This window comes from Palaemon carinicauda, chromosome 12, assembly GCF_036898095.1.
Source record: "Palaemon carinicauda isolate YSFRI2023 chromosome 12, ASM3689809v2, whole genome shotgun sequence".
NCBI classification, from domain to species: Eukaryota; Metazoa; Arthropoda; class Malacostraca; order Decapoda; family Palaemonidae; genus Palaemon; species Palaemon carinicauda.
The window spans coordinates 64058716-64083715 of record NC_090736.1 but is presented as its reverse complement, the minus strand read 5'-3'; the positions used below and the strand labels follow the sequence as shown (position 1 = coordinate 64083715).

Genomic DNA, 25000 nt, shown 5'->3' with positions numbered 1-25000 from the left:
GGAATTATACTTTTTCATTCATTCATTCTTTCAAATGTTTGTATGTATATCTGATTATGTTTTTTTAACAATGAATCTCATATGTCAGGACCCAGGATAAAAAATGAAGCAGCTGGAGATATATATATATATATATATATATATATATATATATATATATATATATATATATATATATATATATATACATATATATATACATATATATACATATATATATATATATATATATATATATATATATATATATATATATATATATGGGGTATATCTATGCAAGTCAGCATATACTTACTTTTGTAAATTCATACAAATATAATCTCTCACGTCTCAAATAAATGCCGCTCTAAGTATATTCAATGATTCACAGCCCTTATGACGAGACACAATACTTGAAAGTTTAGAATAAATTCAAATATTTTGCTGGCCTCTATCCATCCTTCCTTCATATAAAGTACGTATATAATATATATATATATATATATATATATATATATATATATATATATATATATATATATATATATTATATACGTACTTTATATGAAGGAAGGATGGATAGAGGCCAGCAAAATATTTGAATTTATTCTAAACTTTATGTATATATATATATATATATATATATATATATATATATGTGTGTGTGTGTGTGTGTGTGTGCTCGTGTGCACGTATTTATACATTCATATATGCGAACATATGTATATATATAAATGTATTTAAACATAGGCCTATATATATATATATATATATATATATATATATATATATATATATATTTATATATATATATATATATATATATATATATATATATATATATATATATATGTGTGTGTGTGTGTGTGTGTGTGTGTATGTCCATTTACATTGATCATACCTTGCATTCCAGGTATGAATTTCGAGAAACAGATACTCATCCTTGCCTGTTGTGAAAATCCTGTGTATGAAGAGCTGAAAATTCCCATAAACATGCGAGAATGGGTATCTATCTGCGTAGCTTTGGACCTTGAAGATCAGGACTGGCGGTTATCGTACAACGGCATCGCGTCCAGCGGTAAAATCAAGAAGGCCGAGAAGGACGATTACGTGGTGCGCGGCGGGGGCATGCTAATCATAGGACAAGATCAAGACATTTACAACGGCGGGCTGAACAGACTGCAGAGTCTCAGAGGTGACCTGGCCGATTTGAAAGTTTATGACTATGTTCTACCCAGTTCGGTGATGACGTCGTACACGGAGTGCAGCATTCATATCAATGTGCAGGCAAAGGTAGACTTTAATAACCTAGAAAAGGACTTTGAAGTCATGAATGTAGACACAGATGAGATGTTCGAGGCTGTCTTCTGCAACAAAGATAATAACTTCACGATCATTTTCCCCGAACTTCGTACCTTCAAGGCTAGTGAGTTGGTGTGCCATACATCAGGGGGAAAGCTGTCAGTGCCTTACAGCTCTTCGGATAGGAGAGAGCTATTTCAGAAAGTAACACCCTATGGAGAGGAATGCGGTGAAAGTACTATCGATACCTTCTGGTTGGGCATTATTGGAGACCCAGAAACACAGCAATGGCTTCACTATGACACCAAGCAACCTTTGTCCTACACTCAGTTTTCTTACGGATCTGGGTTGAATATAACACAGACAAGTAAATGCGTGTCTTTCGTCGGCCGGAGTGACACTGTACAGTCAAGGCATGGCGTCTGGTTCTCCAAGGATTGCCGTGAAGAGAGATGCGCCATTTGCCACTTCAACAAAGTGGCTGTGCTGCGAGCCAGAGGATTGTGCCCCCAGTCTGAGTTTGACCGAGATTACTTTTTAGTATTTGAAAATAACACAATATCATTTACTGGGGTTTATTACTCTCAGATTGTGAAGAATCCTCCAGTCAGAGACGAGGAAACTGGCATTACGAGCTACGGGTCATGGACTCTGTCCCGTCTGGACAAACCTGAAATACAGGCAAGGTTAGAGATGAAATCACCAGCTCATTATCCTATCGGCTTCAACACATGGATCGTCAAGAACGACAAATGTGGCGTCAGGGAACTTAATCTCGTCATCACCTCCTGCCACAAAGAACAGTTCTCTTGCAACGAAGGATCTTGCGTATCAATCAACGCCAGGTGCAACTTCGAAACCGATTGCCCCGACGGATCGGATGAGCTAGGCTGTAACTTCCTGACGTTAGCCCCGTCGTACGATGCGTCGGACCCCCCTGCTAGGCAAGGAGGAGAGGCTGTTAGCGTCAAAATGCATATGTCAATCCAGTCAATAAGGGAGATTGATCTGGCGAATTTCCAGTTTGTGTGCGAAGTCCTGGTTGTACTTCAGTGGACTGACGAAAGGCTGCAATTCAAGCATCTGAACTTGAACGATGAACTGAATACCATATCTAACTTCATTCCTTGGCTTCCGAAACTCGAATTCTTGGGAGATGGGCAAACTATGAGTGATGTTCAGGTCAGGAGGTCAACGCTGAAAGTACAGAGATTGTCTAATCCCCTCCCGGATAATGATCAGGAAGTACAAGAAGGTAAAATATGAGTATACTTTAAAGGGATTACTTTTCAAATACGAGTTATCAAACATTAATTTAAACAAATTCAAGCTTTATTAATTTCTAACATAAATTCATTCACCATTTAAAGAAAAATCTTAAAACTTACGACAAACTAAAGATGACGTGAAGTACTGACCGTGTACAGTAGATAATCATTTAAACAGCTGTATTCAGGATGTGCCAAGCCTTTAAATTAAAGAAATCAATCTTTAATTGAATAACGAAATATTTTATATAAGTCAGAGAGGTAAAAAGGGTGATCAAAGTAGTGATAGATAAATTGTAAGTTTTATCAAATTAATCTCAAAAATTATGCAATAAAACAAATCTTTATTTTCTACCAAACTATATAATCATCAATAAAGTTTTTTTTTTCACCAATTCATCTTCTCAGATAGTTTGCTACTTAATATAAACGGAAAAGATCTTTTGTACAGGAGTCCAACCTAATTCATATAATATTTTTCAGCTCTGATCTTCGAGGGTCGGAAAAATCCTTTGGTTCTTCTTCGAAAGCTGACGGTTAAGACGTCCTGTATTTTTGATCTCGAGGCGTTTCCATTTGACTCCCAAATTTGCACAATGGTGGGTATCACAAGAACTTATATATATATATATATATATATATATATATATATATATATATATATATATATATATATATATATGTATATATGTATATATATATATATATATATATATATATATATATATATATATATATATATAGCATGCAGATGATGCTACTCTCTTTGCATCAATTCCATCCCCTGAATGTAGATCTGGGGTTGGTGAATCCCTTAATAGTGATTTAGCTAAAATTAGTTCATGGTGCAAATTATGGTGTATAAAGTTGAATCCTAACAAAACTCAAAGTATGATTGTAAGTAGGTCAAGGACGGTAGCTCCTCAACATCTGGATCTCAGTATTGATAATGTTTCTTTAAATTTGTATAACTCTTTTAAAATTTCAGGTGTGATTCTCGACAGCAAATTTACTTTTGAGAAACACATTAGGTCTGTATCTTCTTCAATTGCACAAAAAATCGGCTTATTGAGAAAGTCTTACAAGATTTGCGGTGATCAATCTGTTCTGAAGAAGTGTTTTAATTCTTTCATTCTACCTTGTTTTGATTATTGTTCTCCTGTCTGGTCTTTAGCTGCTGATTTTCATTTTCATTTGTTGGACAGAAACTTAGGGTCTATTAAATTTCTTATTCTTGATCTAGATATTAATCTGTGGCACCGTTGTTCAATTAGTTCATTATGCATGATGCATAAGATTTTTCATAACTCTGGTCATCCTTTACATTCAGATCTCCCTGGACAATTCTATCCTGTTCGTAATACTAGGCAGTCAGTTAATTCTAATAGCCAGGCCTTCTCCGTCATGAGGCTCAATACTATACAGTATTCTAGAAGTTTTATTCCAGCTGTGACCAAGTTGTGGAATGGTCTTCCTAATCGGGTAGTTGAATCAGTAGAACTTCAAAAGTTCAAAGTTGCAGCAAATGTTTGTATGTTGACCAGGTTGACGTAAGTCTTTTTATAGTTTATATATGACATATCTGTTTTGACGTTGTTAATAATTCATATATGACATATCTGTTTTGACGTTGTTACTGTTTTAGAATGATTTATTGTTAATTTGTTCTTATCATTTATCTATTTCCTTATTTATTTTCCTCACTGGACTATTTTTCCCTATTAGAGCCCTTGGGCTTATAGCATCTTGCTTTTCCATCTAGGGTTGTAGCTTGGCTAGTAATAATGTATATATATATATATATATATATATATATATATATATATATATATATATATATATATATATATATATATAAGGAGAGAGAGAGAAAAAATATATGTGGACACGAAATAGATATGAACTTATGTTCATTCTCTTATAATTAAGAAGGTATGTTTCCATACCACGTAATTTATTGCCAATTTATTGTGTTATTGAAGACGTAATTGTTTGGAATAAGATTCAAAACAGATGTTGCAATCCTTGATTAATGCTTCGTTTCTAAACTTCCAATCAGTCAGAATCTTCTTTCATTTGCCTGAGCATTCTCTTTAAGGGTACTCAGGCCACCTTACCTAAACCTTTCCGTCGGTATAACTCCTAATTTCAGTCTTCAACTCGTATTACCCCTCTATCTCCTCACATCTCTTCACTGCACGATGCTTTGGTGATTCCCGAAGCTAGTCTTGACTTCGTCTTCATATTTTGCCTACAATCCACATAGTGGGAGTCAAGCACTTTGATTCTTTTCCATTGCTTATCTGATGCTCACCTGCTCACTCGGACGCCCGTTAGACTATGTTAGTCTGTTGGTTGAGAGATTCTTGACTATTCTGTTTATCTCTCTGCATATTTCTTGAGCTAGGGTAACACCTGCCGGCTAGCTTGGCCAGTCGCAGGGTTCAGATCTGCTAATTTGTACCTTCCTAACACAGCTTCGTAAAGGTTACAGATTCCCTGGAGGGAATCCAAGCAAAGTATTGGGTTGGAACCAGCTGTCACACCTCTGCAAGGTTGCACAGACCCTTGCAGCAGTTGGATCCAGCCCATGTTGCCGTGACCGACCTTAACTGATATTAAACAAAAAAGGCAATAGTTTGATCCTTTGTGACCAAGATAACTTCTTGTTTTAGATTGCCTGGCCCTTTCTGCCAGGTACGGACTTTTGCAATGATGAGGACTTAAGAAGTTCGAATTTGGCGCCTAATGAAGAAGTCCATCCACCATTCACATAGATACCTCTCTCTTTTTCAAAGAAAGTACAGGCCCCTTCAGAATGGGATTTCTACCTTAAATAAATGTCTTGAATGAGCTTCAATACGTGAAAGCAGGATGCTATAAGCTCAAGGGTTCCAACAGCGAAAAGAACCCAGTGAGGAAAGGAAACAAGGAAATGAATAAACTACAAGAAAAGGATTAAACAAATAAAATAGCATAGATATTTCATATATAAACTATAATAACTTAAAAAACAAGAGGAAGAGAAATAAGATAGAATAGTGTGCACAAGAGTACCCTCAAGCAAGAGAACTCTATCCCCAAGACAGTGGAAGACTGTGGTACAGAGGCTATGTTACTACCCAAGACAAGAGAACAGAGGTTTGATTTTTTTGTTTTCTTCGCTTTAGAAGAGACGCTTACCATAGGTAAAGTCTCTTCTACTCTTACCATGATGAAAGTATTCCCTGAATAATTACAGTGCAGTAGTTAACCCCTTGAGCAAAGAAGAATTGTTTGGTAATCTCAGTGTTGTCAGTTGTATGAGGACAGAGGAGAATGTGGAAGGAATAGGCTACACTATTCGGTGTATCATGTGTAGGCAAAGGGAAAATTAGTCATAACCAGAGAGAGGGATCCAGTATAGTACTGACTGGCCAGTCAAAGTCACCAATAACTCTAGCGGTAGTATGTACTTGAATATTCAATCAAAGTGAAAACTAAGCCGCATTTCATTAGTCGAAATTAATCACTAATCAGTCTTATTGGGAAAAGGCCACAAAGTCTTGCATAACAATAATTTTGTGTGCAAATGAAATGCTACTAAGTATATATTCTTACTAGAATGAAGAGATAAAATGTAATATTTGGGATAATTGCTGGTTTGATTTGATCAAAAGTGCTGTTCATTGAAATGCTATTTCAAGGTTAGATATTAGGTATCAGAGGATTTTTTTTATTCTGCTCCATTTTCCTTTCAGAGAAAAACATTTGGTTCTCATTACATGTATCTGAGTGAGTGCAAAATGAGAATTGCTAGGATGCTTTGTCTTTAAAAGTTTATGGTACTCTGCTGTTCATGAATAAGGGATGGAAATACTAGCCTCCTGGCTAATACCGTGGTAACGTGGTAACCTAGCATTCGCATGACAGCAAATCGATTCCCACCCGGGACCGTGAGTTTAAGCTGTTTACTGGGGAGGCCACTGCTGTGGTTGGGCACCGCAGGTGGTGGTTGCTGGGCTTGTCCAGCTGACGTTCTGTTGAGTATCTATTCTGATTAACCTGGAACTGAAACCAAGCGTTTAAAAAAAAAAAATAAATAAAAAAAAAAGATACTTCAACCAAACGACTTTACTGTGACACAAATGAAAGAAAATAAAAACTTCAGAAAAATAAGTGATCAATAAAAGGATTATGAAGATCTACAGATTTCTGGTTGGAAAGTGGATAGTAGACAAACCAGAAGGAATAAGTTTCAAATTTGATAGCAGAGAGAAAATACGGCTAATCCGAAATTTATTGATTTCCAGAGTATAAATGTGGGGAGAGGTCGCATAGCAGGTATAACAAAGGCCAACTCAAATGAGATACCCCCATACCTTCGACCTTTTGCTGAACACATTTTACGATTAGAAATTTGCCCTAAAAAACGATAAAAATCCTGGAATAAATGTTGCCAAGCATTTACCGTTTTAAAAATGGATATATAGATGTAGAGTGAGATTACAGTCACCAACCCGTAAAAGATAATATCAACGCAGGGTGAAAATTACGGTCGCCTGTATTTACTGAAATTCAGCTGAGAACAGTTTATTTTTACGTAGAATTTCTGATTAAAATTACGTGTTTTTTCAACAGTGTACTTAATCTTCATTCCTGCTTCCTTTCTCCAAAATATCACCTGAGGGGATCTCCCCAATTGCACCTCTGCTCTAGCACCGGTTTCTTCAGTCCAAACAGAAATCATTGTCACTAGATCAAGAGCAGAGATCAGGAGACTGGTTCATCTGTTTCAATCAACTCTTTTCAGGAAAGGAAATGAAGCTTATCAAAATATCAAAGAAAAACTTCAGTCTAAGACAGATAATGTTGATAAAGAAATTTCGCTATATAAGCGAAATGCCTAATTGTTTTATGCAAACCTATCTCTGACATCATTTAATGAAACTATCGAGCGAATTTATAGGTTAATTGTAATATCTTCTTAAACAGAAGTGAATACAGACAGATCAAAACTGTTGGCAAAAAAATAATGGAATTTTTTTAATCATTTAGATAGAACTCAAATTGGGCGTATTTATGAAAATAACTGTTGTACATTACTTTGAGATTCCTTTGTTGCTAAAGAAAAGGTTTTTAAAACTATCTTTGCAACTTCTGTCTGTAAATTGGTCTACATTGTATAAATTTATACATATATGCATACAAAGACAGACACAACACTCTCTCTCTCTCTCTCTCTCTCTCTCTCTCTCTCTCTCTCTCTCTCTTTCATATATGTATATATATATATATATATATATATATATATATATATATATATATATATATATATATATATATATATATATATATATATATATATATATATATATATATATATATATATATATATATATATATATATATATATATGTATATATATATATATATATATATATATATATATATATATATATATATATATATATATATATATATATATATATATTTATATATAACGGATTTTGAGCGAAGCGAAAAATCTATTTTTGGGTGAGATGGCCATGTCGTCCTGCTGGAAGTTCCTATAGGGTAGCTTCCTAGAGTATATTACAACTACGGCGATATTCCCAGAGAATTTACCTTAAGGTACCCAGAATTCTAACTCCTGGAGCGAATATCCCTAATGAAAGGGATATCGCGACATATCAGAGGACGTATTCTTGACACGCCACATGGCAATCTGTACCCCAAACAGAGATAACACATTGAGGGGTCAATTGGCAAGAAACGACAACGGAAAAGAAAAAGGGGGAGCCGCTCGCAAGGCTCCCTCTTCTCCAGTTTCGTAAGCGTGCCTGGCGCCAATCCTGGCGCCATCTGTATTCCTTGTAGCGTACACGAGGTGCTACAGATACTGTATGTAGGGAGGGGTCCTACAGCCCTTTCATAGAAATGGAAGGGCGGGTCCATCAGGACGACATGGCCATCTCACCCAAAAATAGATTTTTCGCTTCGCTCAAAATCCGTTTTTTGGGCTCAAGCCATGTCGTCCTGATGGAAGTATACCAGAGCATTACTGTATCCCCGTACTCCCCAGAGGTAATTTTTCCTTGTCGACTAGACCTAGAGACCTAAGATGTTACCGTTATACATCTTTTCAACTAACCATAAACTATGTTAGAGCTTCCTGCCCCCTACAGGGAAGAGTCCTACTAGACTCTGGAAAAGTCTCGAAGAGTACATATACTTATGTATGATTACCAGGCAAGCTAATATAGTGGTCTCACCCTATATTAAGTAAAGCATAGTTTGTAAAGAACCCCTGCGTCAATATGAAATATCGACCAGTTCTCCGCACAATACTTGTATTGGACAAAGGTTTATATCCGCATAGGAGGAAACTTGTAAAACCGCCACCGTCCCCCTCTGGGACGGAGTCCTCCCGTTAAGGGAAAGCATAAACCAATGCAACATAGCTTGCATAAAGGAACAATTCTATTAGAATTATCCCAGATAAAGTACATAGAATGAATGCTCAATTATACCAATAAATTGACACAGGTGAAGGAGACGCAAGGTTCTAAAGAACAAGTTTATTGACAAGCAATAAATAGACAGGTTAACAACAATTATATATATATATATATATATATATATATATATATATATATATATATATATATATATATATATATATATATATATATAAGAAGAGGATAACCCAAACTTTAAGCATAAGTATGATAATAAACAGAACTTGTTTATCTGAAAGAAAAAACATTATTGCCACTTTTAAGATACCGAGGTATCAAAGTCATAAAAGTCTGTATTACAAATCAATCACATTAGCGTTAGAAAACGCTCGGCACACATGTCTGGACTTATGCTAGGTTCACCTTTGGAAATGGAACAGTCTACGTGGGCAACTCAGTGCCCTCACTTAATTTGTAGTACTGTATGTAACTACACACTCACCCTGGAATCAATCGTCCCAATTAAAACCACTGTTCCTCGCAGAGTTAAACAGTAGGGTTAACAACGCGACCCACTGCTACCACAGATCTCTTTAGTTCCTCTACTTGCTTCACATAGTGGCGAAAGAACACTCTGGAAGACTTCCAGCCAGTGTATGAACGGATATGTTCAAAATCCATACAATTAAAGAAATTTAAGGATGAGGCAACTTTCCTCGGATCGTGACCTGCGGGTGTACTGTCAGGATCCGCTCTGCGAATAGAATATGTGATTTTCGCTCTGAGTTGATTCAGAGATAAATTTGAGCCTGATGTTTCTCCCCTGAATAGTTGACCACCCTTGAAGTCTGAAGTTCTACGAAGATAGACCTTTAGGCATTCTACTGGACATAGAGATGCATCTTCTTTCAGAGGGCAGATTCTCCAGGGACCCCACCTGTTGGTGGGTAACTCATTCTTGGCGAGAAACGTAGGATCCGGAAACAGGTTCAGTTCTCCCCCATCCAGGAACTGAACACGACCTGCCTCTCTCGAAAGGGCTACAATCTCACTAACCCTGGCCCCGGACGCGAGTGCAAATAGGAAAATAACTTTTTGTGTCAAATCCTTTAACGCACACTCCTCATTGCTCAACAGAGAAGCGAAATGAAGAACTTTGTCTAAAGACCATGAAATGGGCTGTGGAGGTGCTGAAGGTCTGAGCCTAGCGCAGGCTTTCGGAACTTTATTAAATATCTCGTTAGCGAGGTCGACCTGGAAGGCATATAGAATGGGTCTTGTCAAAGCAGACTTACACGCCGAAACCGTGTTAGCTGCCAACCCTTGACCATGGAGGTGGATGAAGAAAGATAAGCAGAAGTCTGTCAAGATCTCCTGCGGGTTCTTCGCCTTGACAAAGGCCACCCATTTTCTCCAAGATGACTCATATTGCCTTCTAGTGGATTTGCACTTATATTCCTCTACGAAGTCTATGCTGGCTTTCGAAATCCCGAAACGCTTTCTCACCGCTAGGGAGAGAAAATCATGAGCTGCAGGGTCCGGGTTTTCTGTAATGAAGCGCAGACAGTCGACTTCTTGACTCGCTGGGTCAGAACTGGATCTGGTAGCGGTACAAACTTCAGCCGTAGTTCCAATGCCAGGGGGAACCACACTTGTGGGCCACTATTGCCGCTACCACCTTGAAGGATCTCAGTTTGTTGATTTGTTGAGGACCCTCAACAGAAGGTTGTGAGGAGGGAACAGATAAATCCTGGACCATCTGTTCCAGTCGAGGGACATCGCGTCCACTGCTTCCGCTAAAGGGTCCTCGTACGGGGACACGTACAGGGGCAACTTCTTGTTGTCTTTCGTCGCAAAGAGGTCTATCTGCAGTTCTGGGACTTGATTCAGAATGAAGGAGAATGATCCTGCGTCTAAGGACCATTCCGACTCTATCGGTGTGAACCTGGATAGAGCGTCCGCTGTCACATTGCGAACTCCTTGAAGGTGAACTGCCAACAGGTACCACTTCTTATTTTCCGCCAATCGGAAGATGGCCAACATCACCTGGTTGAGAGGTGGTGACCTCGATCCTTGTCGATTCAAGCATCTCACAACTACCTCGCTGTCCATCACCAACCTTATGTGGATTGAGTGATGCGGGGAGACTTTCTTTAAGGTAAGGAGCACTGCCATAGCTTCTAGAAAGTTTATGTGAAAGGTCTTGAATAGCTTGGACCAAGTCCCCTGGACTTTTTTCCGATGAGAGTGACCTCCCCATCCCTCCTTCGAGGCATCTGAGTGAATCGTCACCGACGGGGGAGGTGGCTGAAGAAGAACCGACTTCTTTAGATGTCTGGCTTGGGACCAAGGCCTGAAAAGAGTACGTAGCCGAAGCAGAACTGGTCTTCTCAGATCTCTTCGCGCGTTTGATGCATAACTTCTCCAAACTCCAGTTGCATCCTTTAGCTGTGCTCTTAGCACTGGGACTGTCACCGAAGCAAACTGGAGAGAGCCCAGTACCCTCTCCTGTTCGCGTCTTGATATCCTTTCGGAATCTAAAAGTCTCTTGACAGAACCCGCTATCTCCTTCCTTTTCTTCGCCGGGATGGAGAAACGGTGTGACATTAGGTCCCAGTGGATTCCCAGCCACTGGAACTTTTGAGATGGAGAAAGTCGAGACTTTTTTCTGTTGATCTTGAAGCCTAGATACTCTAGGAACTGGATCACTTGACTGGAAGCTTGCAATCATTCTGTCTCGGATGCTGCCCACACCAGCCAGTCGTCCAGGTAGGCTACTACCTGAATTCCCTTTAGGCGTAATTGCTTGAGAGCTATGCTCGCAAGCTTCATGAAAATCCTTGGGGCTATATTTAGCCCGAATGGCATGGCTTTGAAGGCGTATAGTCTTCGTTGTAGCTTGAACCCTAGGTAGGGGGAGAGTCGACGGTTGATTGGAACGTGCCAATAGGCGTCTGACAAGTCTATGGAGACGGAATATGCCCTCTTGGGCAGTAAGGTCCTTATGTGTTGCAGTGTTAGCATCTTGAATTTGCAATTCACTATGAACTTGTTGAGTGGCGACAAGTCCAGAATGACTCTGAGCTTTTCCGAGTCTTTCTTGGGAACACAAAACAGCCTCCCTTGGAATTTGATGGACTTCATCCTTCGGATCACTTTTTTCTCCAACAGTTCTTGAACGTACTCCTCCAGAACGGGGGTGGAGTGTTGGAAAAACCGAGGGCACGGGGGTGGAGTGCTGTACCAGCTCCAGCCCAGTCCGTTCTTGAGTAGGCTGTGGGCCCAGGGATCGAAGGTCCACCGATCCCGAAAATTCTGAAGTCTCCCTCCTACCGGCATCATCTCACTTGGACTGCCGTCCTGAGGTCTTGCCTCCCTGACCGCGACCACCCCTGAATCCCCTTCCCCTTGAGGGGCGCCTAGACGAGCCTCTGGCTGCTCCTCTAGGCTTTGCTCGAAAGGAAGTAGACTGCCCTTCGAACGTTGGGGTGAATGCCGTGGACTGTGTCGACACAGCCTGGGGTACCCACTGGAATGTGGTCGGGGTTTGTGCCACCATCTGGGGCACTGAAGGCAATGGCAATTGCAGTTGCTGTTGCTGTCTAAGAGGCTTGGTTGGCCGAGACGGTAGCCTAGTCCTCATAGTCTTCCTCTTTGGTTGAGGACCCTCATCCGGGGAAGACTTTCTTTTGATAGCCAGGCCCCACTTCTGGAGAAGGTTTCTATTCTCCGAGGCGGCCTTATCAACAACTTCTTTGACCAATTCGGTAGGGAAAAGGTCTTTGCCCCAAATGTTGGAGGAGATTAGTTTCCTTGGCTCGTGCCTCACCTTAGCCGAGGTGAACACGAACTCCCTGCAAGCTCTCCTCGCCCTGACGAAGCTATCAAGATCCTTCATCACTGTGGCCAGATGAGTCTTGGCCACTACCATGAACATTTCATGGACCTTGGGGTCACTTGCCATCGTCTCAAGAGTAGTCTGAAGAGACATTGAGGCAGCCAGTCTTTCTTTTGTCTCGAGCTCTCTCCGCAAAAGAAAGTCAGACAGCTTAGGGAGGTCCTCGCCGAACTGACGTCCGGCAATATCAGCCTCCAACTTCCCAACTGAGAAGGTAAGATGGACGTCCTTCTAGTCTTTGTGGTCCATAGGCAGGGCCAGCGACAAGGGTTTACACTCCTCCAGGGAGGGGCAAGGCTTGCCGGCCTCGACTGCTTTTAGTACAGCCGCAAACCCTTTCTGTAAAAAGGGGAAGGCTCTAGCGGGAGAGGACACAAAGGAAGGGAGCTTCTTACTCAATGCAGCTACCTTTGAGTTCGTGAAGCCCCTCTCTTTCATCGAGGATGAAAGCAAAGCTTGAGCCTTAGCATGGTCCATCACTATGACCTCCTTCGGCTCTGTCTCCTCCTTTGAAGCTGGTTCCTTCCTCAGCCGGACATAACAGTCCGGATATGACCCCTTGCTGGGCCAGAATTCCACCTCCTCTAGGGGAACTGAACCCAACTTATCCGAGATGACGATCTTTCCAGTCGTCATCGGCATGTGCTCAGCATACCTCCATGGGTTAACATCTGAGCACAAGGGAAGGTCTTTCACATTGAGCCTTTTCTGGGGCCCATGTGATGCTGCAAGGCTCTGCATCCGCAGTTCCATTGCAGCCGCCTTCTCCTGATTCTCCTTCTGCATTTGTTGGATCATTCCAACAATGGAGGAGAGGGCCTGTCCCAGCTCTGCTGGGAGAGCAGACGATGTCGAGGGAATAGGCTCCGGGATCTGAACCGGAGTAGCCGACACCTCGTCGGACTCTTCCTCTACAATGTCTGGGGCTTGAACTTCATCCTGGCCTCCTGCCAGGAGGTCTTCCTCCAGACGCTCGTCCACATCAGACATCCTGTCATCCAACTGGATGTCTTGCAAAGCGACCGCGACTTCAGCATCCACCTGGATCTGAACTTGGGGGATCTCCTCTTGAGGCTGGGGAATCACTGCATCAGCTGATGCCCTAGGGAAAAGATACACCCTCATCTTCTCACTTGGAAGATAAGGTCCAGAGGTGTTGTTCTGGAAGCCCCTTACCCTGGTACGAAGCTTCTCCCTTGCTATATCCCTTGATTCCGCCGTCCTAGGGGAATCAAAGGCCTCAGTAATCAGGTTAGTACACACGGTACATACCTGAGGGTCCCAATACTGGAGATCACCCTTGGAGACAGCGCATGCTGCATGCCTCCTACAAAACTCATGTCCGCAGAGGTTCTTACCGCGGACGTTGCAGAAAACACTTCCGCACTTCGGAGGGTCCTCCTGTAAAGAGAAGAAATTTCCATGAGTATCAAGTGAACTACGTATCACTGGATATGCACAGTTTAGCATAACAATTCAGAAAGGAAAGACACACACTTGTGTTTCCTTCACAACCAATCGTTGCAGCCTTCCAGATAATAAAATCGTATGGTTAATCTCTTCTAGAATAACCAATGAAAAGTTTCCAGAGGAAACAGGTGGAGCTCACACCTAAGCAATGATTTTAAAATCCTGGATAATAGACAAGAAAGAACTCACTTTCTTATCTGTAAGGCAACAGCAAAGGGCTGTGCAAGACAACACAAAAGTGTTAGAACACACAGTGCTGTACCAAAACCTATACTATAGTTTTCTTCTTACAGTATATGTTATACTGAAGAATACTGGTACAGTATAGAAGGTTATGTGCCGGCCGGCACTTGCCGGCCGGCACACACCATAACTAGCTTTAAAGTATACTACTTAACAGCTAAAAGGCGGCAGAACGCTAGTTCAAATGCATGTGCCGGCCGGCAGTAACTGCCGGCCGGCAACAGCCAATGTCGGCTACACAAGGTAGCACCCGGCTGCCGGCCACTGCTCTTAGCGACCGGCAGACAAGGGCTGACATTAGCCGGCCGGCAAAGGTAAACAACCAATGCCAGCCAGCAGCAAAAGAACCAGAGGACTACGACTGCCTGGCTGCCGGCCTCATAGGCCGGCAGCCGGGTCGGGTACAGCACTAGAAGAAAACAGAATGGATGCCGGGATAAGAGCGTAAACTACCTCCAAGCCCGGCAATCCGAAAGAGTGCATATAAGGAAGGGGAGAATCTAATTCAGGCTTCCTGACCAATGCCGTCTGGCTCTACAGGCAGGCAAGGATGAGGGACCAAGGGAGGTCCGGGCAGCACTCAAAGCAGAAGACCCTTGCCGGCCGGCAGACTCTGCCGGCCGGCAAGGGACTGAGTCAATTCTACATCCTAACCTATTCTAGGTGCAGATGTAGAATGACGTACAGTACTGTAAAGGCTAGGCCATTACAGAGATAGAGGGGGAAGGGACAAAAGAGGGTCCTACCAACCTCGCTTTAGTGAAGGATCACCCGCAGCCAAGAAAACTCATCTTAGCCTAAGGGAGATCCAAGGAGGGATGCCAGCAATACTTGCCAGCTCCCAATGAACCAAAGCAAGGAAGGTGTTGCTACTCCCAGGGAAAGGATCTTATCCTCCCACCGAGAACAGCAACAAGGACTAGTCTGCTAGATCACAAAAGAAGGAATCATCTCGTACAGAAACCTTCGGTAGTGACCTAAGGAGGTTAAGCCTCCTATGTCTGTGACAGGCCAGCGAGGGAGACTCTACCCCAAGCGAGACAAACACAGACTCAGACTAAAAAACTCTGTTGTTCTGTCCCTCTCTGAAACCAGACTTACTGGAACAGGGAGGTACAGTAACACTCAGTATAGTTTTGTCGAAAGTTAATTCAGATAAACCACTTGGGGATAAGCCCAAGGCTTAAACAGAGGGAAAGGGATTGCATACCTTCTCCGAAGAAAAGAAAGCAACCGGGGAGTATGAGAAAGTATACTAAGGCTCCATAAGCAACTTAGCCTAGGTACCAAGAGAATCGATTACCTAAATCACCGAAACTCACTCGTATACTATCTTGGAAATATTCAACATAATCTTAAATGTATAAAAAACAGCCTAAAGCTTCAATAAAATTTTAAAAACACTCGGAAAACCAAAATCATGCAGGAAGTACTAGGACCAAACGACTAGGCTACATGGCCTAGCGTAGGCCAGAGTTGGCGAATACTTCGCCAAAATAATACTGAACGCACGAAAGGAAATCCTATGTAACGCTAAATAGCTAAAATTTATTAAAGCAAAACAACCGGGAATGTCGCTCTGGCTAACTAAAACTCATACCTAGCAAGCGACAGCGTCCATGACGCCTCCGGTAGGCAACGGCTCTTGTAACAAAGATTAATACTATTAATCACTCAAAAATTTACCAAGAGCCTACATTTATACATAAAAGAAATGGTACTCAACTTATCAGAGGCCAACGAAGTTGGAGAAGCCATGAAAAGCTGAATAAATCCAAGATTTGCGAGAAACACAGGAAAAAACACCGAGTTGTTAAGCTACGCAAAAAGGAATACAGATGGCGCCAGGATTGGCGCCAGGCACGCTTACGAAACTGGAGAAGAGGGAGCCTTGGGAGCGGCTCCCCCTTTTCTTTCCCGTTGTCGTTTCTTGCCAAGTGACCCCTCGATGAGTTATCTCTGTTTGGGGTACAGATTGCCATGTGGCGTGTCAAGAATACGTCCTCTGATATGTCGCGATATCCCTTTCATTAGGGATATTCGCTCCAGGAGTTAGAATTCTGGGTACCTTAAGGTAAATTCTCTGGGAATATCGCCGAAGTTGTAATATACCCTAGGAAGCTACCCTATAGGAACTTCCATCAGGACGACATGGCTTGAGCCCAAAATATATATATATATATATATATATATATATATATATATATATATATATATATATATATATATATATATATATAAATATATATATATATATATATATATATATATATATTTATATATATATATATATATATATATATATATATATATATGTATATATATATAATACGATACCTATCTTTAAATATATCGCTTCAACTTACTCTATGCACTGTAAAAAAAAAAAACTTTTTTTTTTCCATTTCCTCAGGCTGTCCTCCTGTCCGGCGTGACGAAGGATTATGTCAGATTGGACCCGTTTGACAAAGGTATCGACTTTCAAGGCATCCGCAGAGGCCTCGAGTATGAACTCGGATCAGAGGTCATGATACGAAGTGATGAGGTGAATATTTTTTCCTGAATTCATTTGGTATATATATATATATATATATATATATATATATATATATATATGTATATGTATATATATATATATATATATATATATATGTATATGTATATATATATATATATATATATATATATATATATATATATATATATATTCATATGTCTGAGTGTATATCTATATGTATATATATACATACTTATGTGTGTGAGTGTGCATCTATATGTATATGAATATATTTATTTAAATATATATATATATATATATATATATATATATATATATATATACATACATCCATTCATACATACATACATACATCCATACATACATGTATATATATATATATATATATATATATATATATGTATATATAAAGAGAGAGAGAGAGAGAGAGAGAGAGAGAGAGAGAGAGAGAGAGAGAGAGAGAGAGAGAGAGAGAGAGAGAGAGAGGGGGGGGAATTTGATTGGTTACAACTTTATCTATTCAGCTTTCTTAGAGTCCCTTTATGTCACGTGACTTAGGAGGCGCTAGTTCGTCACTAAATGGAGCTAAGGAACACTATTGCAAGGATACAATTACGTACTTATCTAGCCTTTGTTTTTTTTAATAAGCCATACAGAGTTCGGAAACAATTGGGTTTAATATGTCTGACCAAGGAGATACAGTTCTTATTCAGACAAGAATAGTGCCGTGTATTTTCAAGGATTTCTCATAATAACGATGTTTCTAATTAATTCTATTAATCAACTGATTGTGAGGAAGCTTATGTTAGATATGAAGTTCATCTAATACTTTTCAATTCAAGTTTTAATGTGACGGTGGCTATTGTTTTATTTTTTTTATCAAGTCACTTCATTTTTAGAAAGTATTCGAAGAGTGCCATGCCTGAGATGGTGTGGGCACGTGTTAAGGATGGATGGTGGGGAGGGAGTAAGAGGGCTTTGGAGGAGCCTCTTTGGTGGGAGGAGAGATCAAGAAGGAGGCAGAGAATTAGATGATAAGATAAGGTGAACGATGATATGGAGAGAAGAGGTTTGGTGGAGAGAATGCATCGGGCAACCGACCCTGTAATGTAGCAGTAAAAGCGGGAAAGAAGACTTGCTTTTACAAAGTATCGTTTTGATATTTATCATTGTTATTATTACTTGCTAAGCTACAACCCTGGTTGGAAAAGCAGGATGCTATAAGCCCAATGGCTCCAACAGGGAAAATAGCTCAGCGAAGAAAGGAAATAAGGAAATAAACTAAAAGAGAAGTAATGAACAATATAAAATACTTTAAGAACAGTAACAATATTAAAATAGATATTTCATATATAAACTATAAAAACTTAAAAAAAAACAAGAAGAAGAGAAATAAGATAGAAAAGGGTACTTGAGTGTGCCCTCAAGCAAGAGAACTCTAACCCAAGACAGAGGAAGACCATGGTACATAGGCAATGGCACTACCTAAGATGAGAGAACAGATATATTTAAAGAAGTACTGTAGTGATTAGAATCAGTATATAAACATATTTCGCTCGAAAGTATTCAAATTAGGGACCCTAAATAGGAAACTGCATCACGTTTGGTACATTCGATGAATCAGGTGAAATATTTACTGAAGAAACACAATCACTCATTTGTCATCTTGAACTAAATATTGAATGATGAAAATAGATTAAAGGACGAATTTAAACAAATGCCTTAGTTCTACTTTCATTCCCAGTTAACTTTAGCGAAATGTAAACACTAATCTTCCAGTAAACGAGAAAAAAAAAATAGAAGCAGAAGTTGTGCATAATTCACTTTAGTCCATGAACAAGAACTTCTGATTCTGTTTGGGAACTGCATTGTTACTGAAGGAGTAAAATTTGCTTCTTAAAATTTGCATAACGGGTTTTTTTCAGTGTATTTTGGGAAATTCAAGCTTGAACACTTTGGACAAACTCCTCATGCATATAATCATAATACCATTTCAACTATGTTGTGAATTATATAAACCAGAATTTTTACGTTTCGAAAAAATGCGAACACTGAAATAGGGAACGTAATTACCAAAATGTGATCGAATTAGTACAATGGCCACTTTATTTTGCCCTTAAAATCAAAACTAAAAATGTTGTATTATGAAATCAGTTCTGGTTTATTTCCGTCTCAAAGAAAATTCTGCGAATGATTCAACCCGCCAGAAGATTGATAAATCAAAGATGTCAAGAAAAATATGTCTGTCATTAATATATATATATATATATATATATATATATATATATATATAATATATATATATATATATATATATATATATATATATATATATACCTTCTTATATACATATATATATGTATATATATACATATATATATATATATATATATATATATATATATATATATATATATATATATATAATGAGCTAAAATGAGTGACGGAACCACCAAGAAACTGAACGTAAATTGACAACGACGGATGCAGATTGTTAAGATAGGGAATAAAAATAATGGTCACAAAGTAAAGAAGTTATTAGCACAAAAGTTATCGGAATCACATCATAGATCTATCTTATTTTCAAGTTCACCTACATGCAATTGTAATGTTCAAACATGGTAGGATAAAAAAAAAGATAATTCCTTGGATAACTTGGGTTGTGCCATAGCCTCTGTACCATGGTCTTTCACTGTCTTGTGGTAGAATTCTCTTGCTTGATGGTACGGTACACTCAGGCACGCTATTCTATCTTATTTCTCTCCCTCTTGTTTTATCTTAAAGTTTTTATAATTTATATGCTAAAGATTTGTTGTGATGTTGTTGCGATTCTTAAACTATTTTATTCTAATGTAAATTACTTCTCTTGTAATTTCCTTATTTCCTTTCCTCACTGAGCTATTTTCCCTGTTGGAGCCCTCGGGCTTATAATATTGTGCTTTTCCTACTAGGGATATAGCTTAGCAAGTTATAATAATAATAATAATAATAATAATAATAATAATAATAATAATAATAATAACAACAACAACTAGTTGAGTGGCAACTGTAGTCGTAATCTTATTAAAATGACAATAGGTTTGCTTAGTTTCTTAGAGGAAGAATCCCATAGGGAGAGGTTAGATTAATTTCTTAGAGGGAACTCTCATAAGGATAGGATAGGTCAGGTTCCTAGAGGGAGAATACCATAAGACTCCAGACATTTTAATAGACAAATCGTGAACTTTTAGAGGGAAGGACAAAACTTACAAACTTGGGATGGTAACAGTAAATGTTTGAATGACAGAATTTGAAAGATATGTTTTTGCATAACTTTATTGTAAAAGGATGATCAGTACGTAAGTTCATCATAAGGAATCTCAACTCATAAACACGAAAAAAAGAGAAAGTTGGAGAACAGAGGTTTATCCATTAACATCTAATGAAAGACCCCGAGGAAATGTAAAAGGTTACAATTCCAGGTAGACACGGCCAAAGGATAAGAATCTAGATTTTATAATTCCGTATATTTGTAGTATTTCAACATTTGGAATATTCTTTTGCTATATTTTTGCGCTGGGATTATTATGATAATTATTATTATTAGGTCTACAACTGCTTATTACTTAAAACGTTTCATTCATGCTGGACTCATATAAAAATTTACTACGTTTCGACTATGCTTATGAGAATGAAGCACGAATTTTCATTTTGGTATGCTTTCAATATTTCAAGTAAATTTTCAGCTGTTCGTTTCCTTCCACTTATTTACTTCATAGAATACTGTCATATTAAAATCATGATTCCAATGAATAACGTATTCTTAGTTCTTTTGCCGGCGTTGCCTCTGTACGAAGTCTCCGATTAGTATTTGGTTGCAATTCTTGATAAAATTTGCAAAATAATGCATATAGATAAAGTCTTACTTTTCATTTTTATTGTCCAATCAGCCAAACGGAAATAACAAGTGCCATGAAAGTTCATTGTATTTTTTTTTTTCATTACGCATAACTACAGTATCCACATGTAGTCATCCATTCAAAAAACATAAATACAAAGCCAAGAAAATTGTGAAACACATTTAATGTGGTTGTATACATACAGTACGTGCATACATTTCCATACGCATTTGCAGGTACAGTTTGACACTAGAATTCTTGGCACACCTCGCTCTGAAAAAGTGCACCTTGTCAGACTTCTACTGAACTAGCTGTCTGGTTACTCGCCGCGCAGTAAGGGGGCGAAGGGCGAGGTGTGCTAGGATTTCCTGTGTCCAGCTGTACATATACATAATTATGCTTTGTAAAACAACCGGTTTCTCTTATATTCTAATGTCTTTCCACCATTTGGCACACAGGGAAATTTCAGCGGACTGGCGGTGAAATTAACATTTTACAGTATTTCCACTTTTTACATCTTCTCCACTTATCTGACGACATTCATCATCATGATTATCGGATATTCCATCCTCTTCTTCCCTCTGGACGCCTTCGACGAGAGGATTATGGTAGGCCTAACTGGACTGCTGGTTCAGGCTACTCTGTTTTCCCAGGTAAGGCTCGTGGATGTTGGTCGTTATTGTATTCCTTGATAGTGCTCCTGATAAAATTGCAATTACGTATACCATTGACTTTCTTCCAGTTTCAATTGATTTCTATTAATCAAAAGGAAAGAAAGACAGATTGGGCGATTAAACTGACTGATTTTGCATCATAGTCATAGATTCCTTTAAGGAAGGACTGGAACGTCAGGACCTCGGGGTTTTTAACTTGAGTCTGAAAGATTAACTTGAGTCTGGACTAAAATGACTTCTAGAAGGGCTAGAAACACGTTCTCTGGATCAAAATGGGGGTTTTTGAGGATGGTGAGTTCAATAGTAAAATTTTAAACACCACCTGGGGTTATCTTCAAGGTCTAAAGGTCATTTATCAAGGTCAAATTTGTGAATTTTGGTCATTTTTGCTCGTTTTTTGTGTGTAACTCATAAATGGTGAGAGATAGCTGATTATAATATGAGGCAAGTCTGCAGAGCTGTCCGAATTTAATATATATTGTCATATATCGTCCTTCAAGAAAGGACTGGAACGTCCCCTGATCGGGGTTTTTAACATGAGTCTGAAGGATTAACTTGAGTCCTGGACTAAAATGACTTCTAAGAAGGGCTAGAAACACGTTCTCTGAGTCAAAATGGGGGTTTTTGAGGACGGTGAGTTCAATAGTGACATTTTCAACACCACCTGGGGTCATCTTCATCATCTTCAAGGTCAAAAGGTCATATTTCAAGGTCAAAATAGTGAATTTTGGTAATTTTTACTCGTTTTTGTGTGTAACTCATAGATGGTGAGGGATGGCTGATTATAATAAGAGGCAAGTCTGTAGTTCTGTCCAAATTTAATATATATTGTCTAGCGATGTTCATCTAATCAAATGTTAATGTCTTTGAGTTTTGTTGTGATGAGAAATACCGTTCTTTATTTCTTATTTTAGTGTTTCATTGTTTTAGGGCTTGTTTGGAATGTTTGAGTAATACAATATTTGACAATATATATTAAATTTGGACAGAACTACAGACTTGCCTCTTATTATAATCAGGCATCCCTCACCATCTATGAGTTACACACAAAAACGAGTAAAAATGACTGAAATTCACTATTTTGACCTTGAAATATGACCTTTTGACCTTGAAGATGATGAAGATGACCCCAGGTGGTGTTGAAAATGTCACTATTGAACTCACCGTCCTCAAAAACCCCCATTTTGACTCAGAGAACGTGTTTCTAGCCCTTCTTAGAAGTCATTTTAGTCCAGGACTAAAGTTAATCCTTCAGACTCAAGTTAAAAACCCCGATCAGGGGACGTTCCAGTCCTTTCTTGAAGGACGATATATGACAATATATATTAAATTCGGACAGCTCTGCAGACTTGCCTCATATTATAATCAGCTATCTCTCACCATTTATGAGTTACACACAAAAAAACGAGCAAAAATGACCAAAATTCACAAACTTGACCTTGATGAATGACCTTTAGACCTTGAAGATGACCCCAGGTGGTGTTGAAAATGTTACTATTGAACTCACCATCCTCAAAAACCCCCATTGTGATCCAGAGAACGTGTTTCTAGCCCTTCTAGAAGTCATTTTAGTCCAGACTCAAGTTAAAAACCCCGAGCAGGGGACGTTCCAGTCCTTCCTTAAAGGAGTCTATGATCATAGTTGACCAAACAGTTTGAGAATAATCAGCTGATCTTATCGATAGATGGTAATAGAAGAAAAGATGGCTCGCCAAAACTTCTCAGAGGAAATGCTATTGACTTGATAATGAATGATATTGATAGCAATTTGATGATGTTCAAGACGAATGAAGGATTCCATCAGTGTTATTAACAGTAACGTCAGTCTTAAATACTATATCGTTTCAATATCTTGATAAACTAACAACTACAGATTACACTTATATATATATATATATATATATATATATATATATATATATATATATATAATATATATATATATATATATATATATATATATATATATATATATATATATATATATATATACACACAAAACAACAGCAACAAATGCAGCCGTTCCTAGTCTATTGCAGGACAAAGACCTTTAACATGTATTTATTTATGTCTTGGGTTTGGCCAGTTTTCATCACCACTGTGATCAAGTTGGGATTGATGATGGAGGGAGACTTTTATCTGATCACTCACAAGAAACTAACCTAGTATGGGTGGCCCTGACTAATACAGCTCTGCTGATCATGGCGATGCACAAAATCTCCCACTATCACCAATCCACACTGGCTAGCGTGGTTATGAAAACTTTCCAAATCCCAGAAATAAATTGACATGTCTGAGGTCTTTGTCTTTGCAGTGGACTAGAAGCAACTACTAAATAGCAAATATAAACTGAAGATCATTCAAATGTATGCCCCAACAACATCCCGTACAGAGGAATAAATAGAAATTTTTACGAAGATCTGGAGATATCTATGAAAAAGAACAAGACTCAGTTTACATTTGTTTTGGTGATTTCAATGCTAAAGTAGGTCAAAAGAATAGAGAAGAATCAGCAGTAGGTGAATTTGGAGTAGGCACAAGGAATGACAGAGGAGACATGCTTGTAGAATTTGCTGAAAGAAACAATCTTATAATCATGAACACCTTCTTTTATAAAAAGGAACATAAAAAATGAACGCGGGGAAGCCCAAATGAAGAAAAGAAAAATGAAATAAAATTTATTCTCTGTGAAATAGTCAATTCAATTAAATTGTAAGTGTTAAAAAAATTATAGTCAAGTGATCATAAAATGTTGAGGAGCAAATTTTTTTTAGATCTAAGGAAAAAGAGAGAAAACTTAATTTTAAGATAGAAACTAAGCACTCTTGTTATAAAAAAAGAAAGTTTGATAAGTTTAGTTTAGCTATAAAAATAGGTACTTCCAGCTATAGGATGAAATGGAAGCAAGTAAAGAAGAAATGTACTGTAATTTAAAAAAAAAAAAAATTCTATTGGAATTAGCACAAGATATAGGTGGAATGGAAAGACTCCCTAAACAAGATCAAGGAAAACGATCAGAAATGACCAAAACCTAATAGAGAAAAGATTGAAAATTACGATAAGATACAAGAGAGATGAAATAGAAGTAGCAGAACTATCCAAAACAATAAAAAAAAAACTAAAGACCCAAGATATTGTTGAACAGTCAGACCAAAATGGAGAAAACACTAAAGAAAGGGAGAACCATCAAATTGATGAAAAGAAGACTTGGAACAGGGTGCCAATAGATGTTTGCTTTAAAAGATGAAAATGGAAATGCTATCCACAATAGAGATGGAGTGATAAAAATTGTAGAGGATTTCTATACAATGGTATTCAATAATGATATAA

General features: G+C 38.4%; 1 protein-coding gene across 1 annotated transcript in view; it reads left to right on the top strand.

Annotated features, from left to right (window-relative positions):
- Nucleotides 1-25000, top strand: part of LOC137650856 (uncharacterized) — a 54071-nt gene that overhangs the window by 6653 nt on the left and 22418 nt on the right. Inside the window, exons 3-6 of the mRNA XM_068384012.1 lie at nucleotides 893-2536; nucleotides 3033-3148; nucleotides 17014-17145; nucleotides 21455-21649. Coding sequence (XP_068240113.1) covers nucleotides 893-2536; nucleotides 3033-3148; nucleotides 17014-17145; nucleotides 21455-21649 — 2087 coding nt within the window. The remainder of the gene's footprint in view (nucleotides 1-892; nucleotides 2537-3032; nucleotides 3149-17013; nucleotides 17146-21454; nucleotides 21650-25000) is intronic.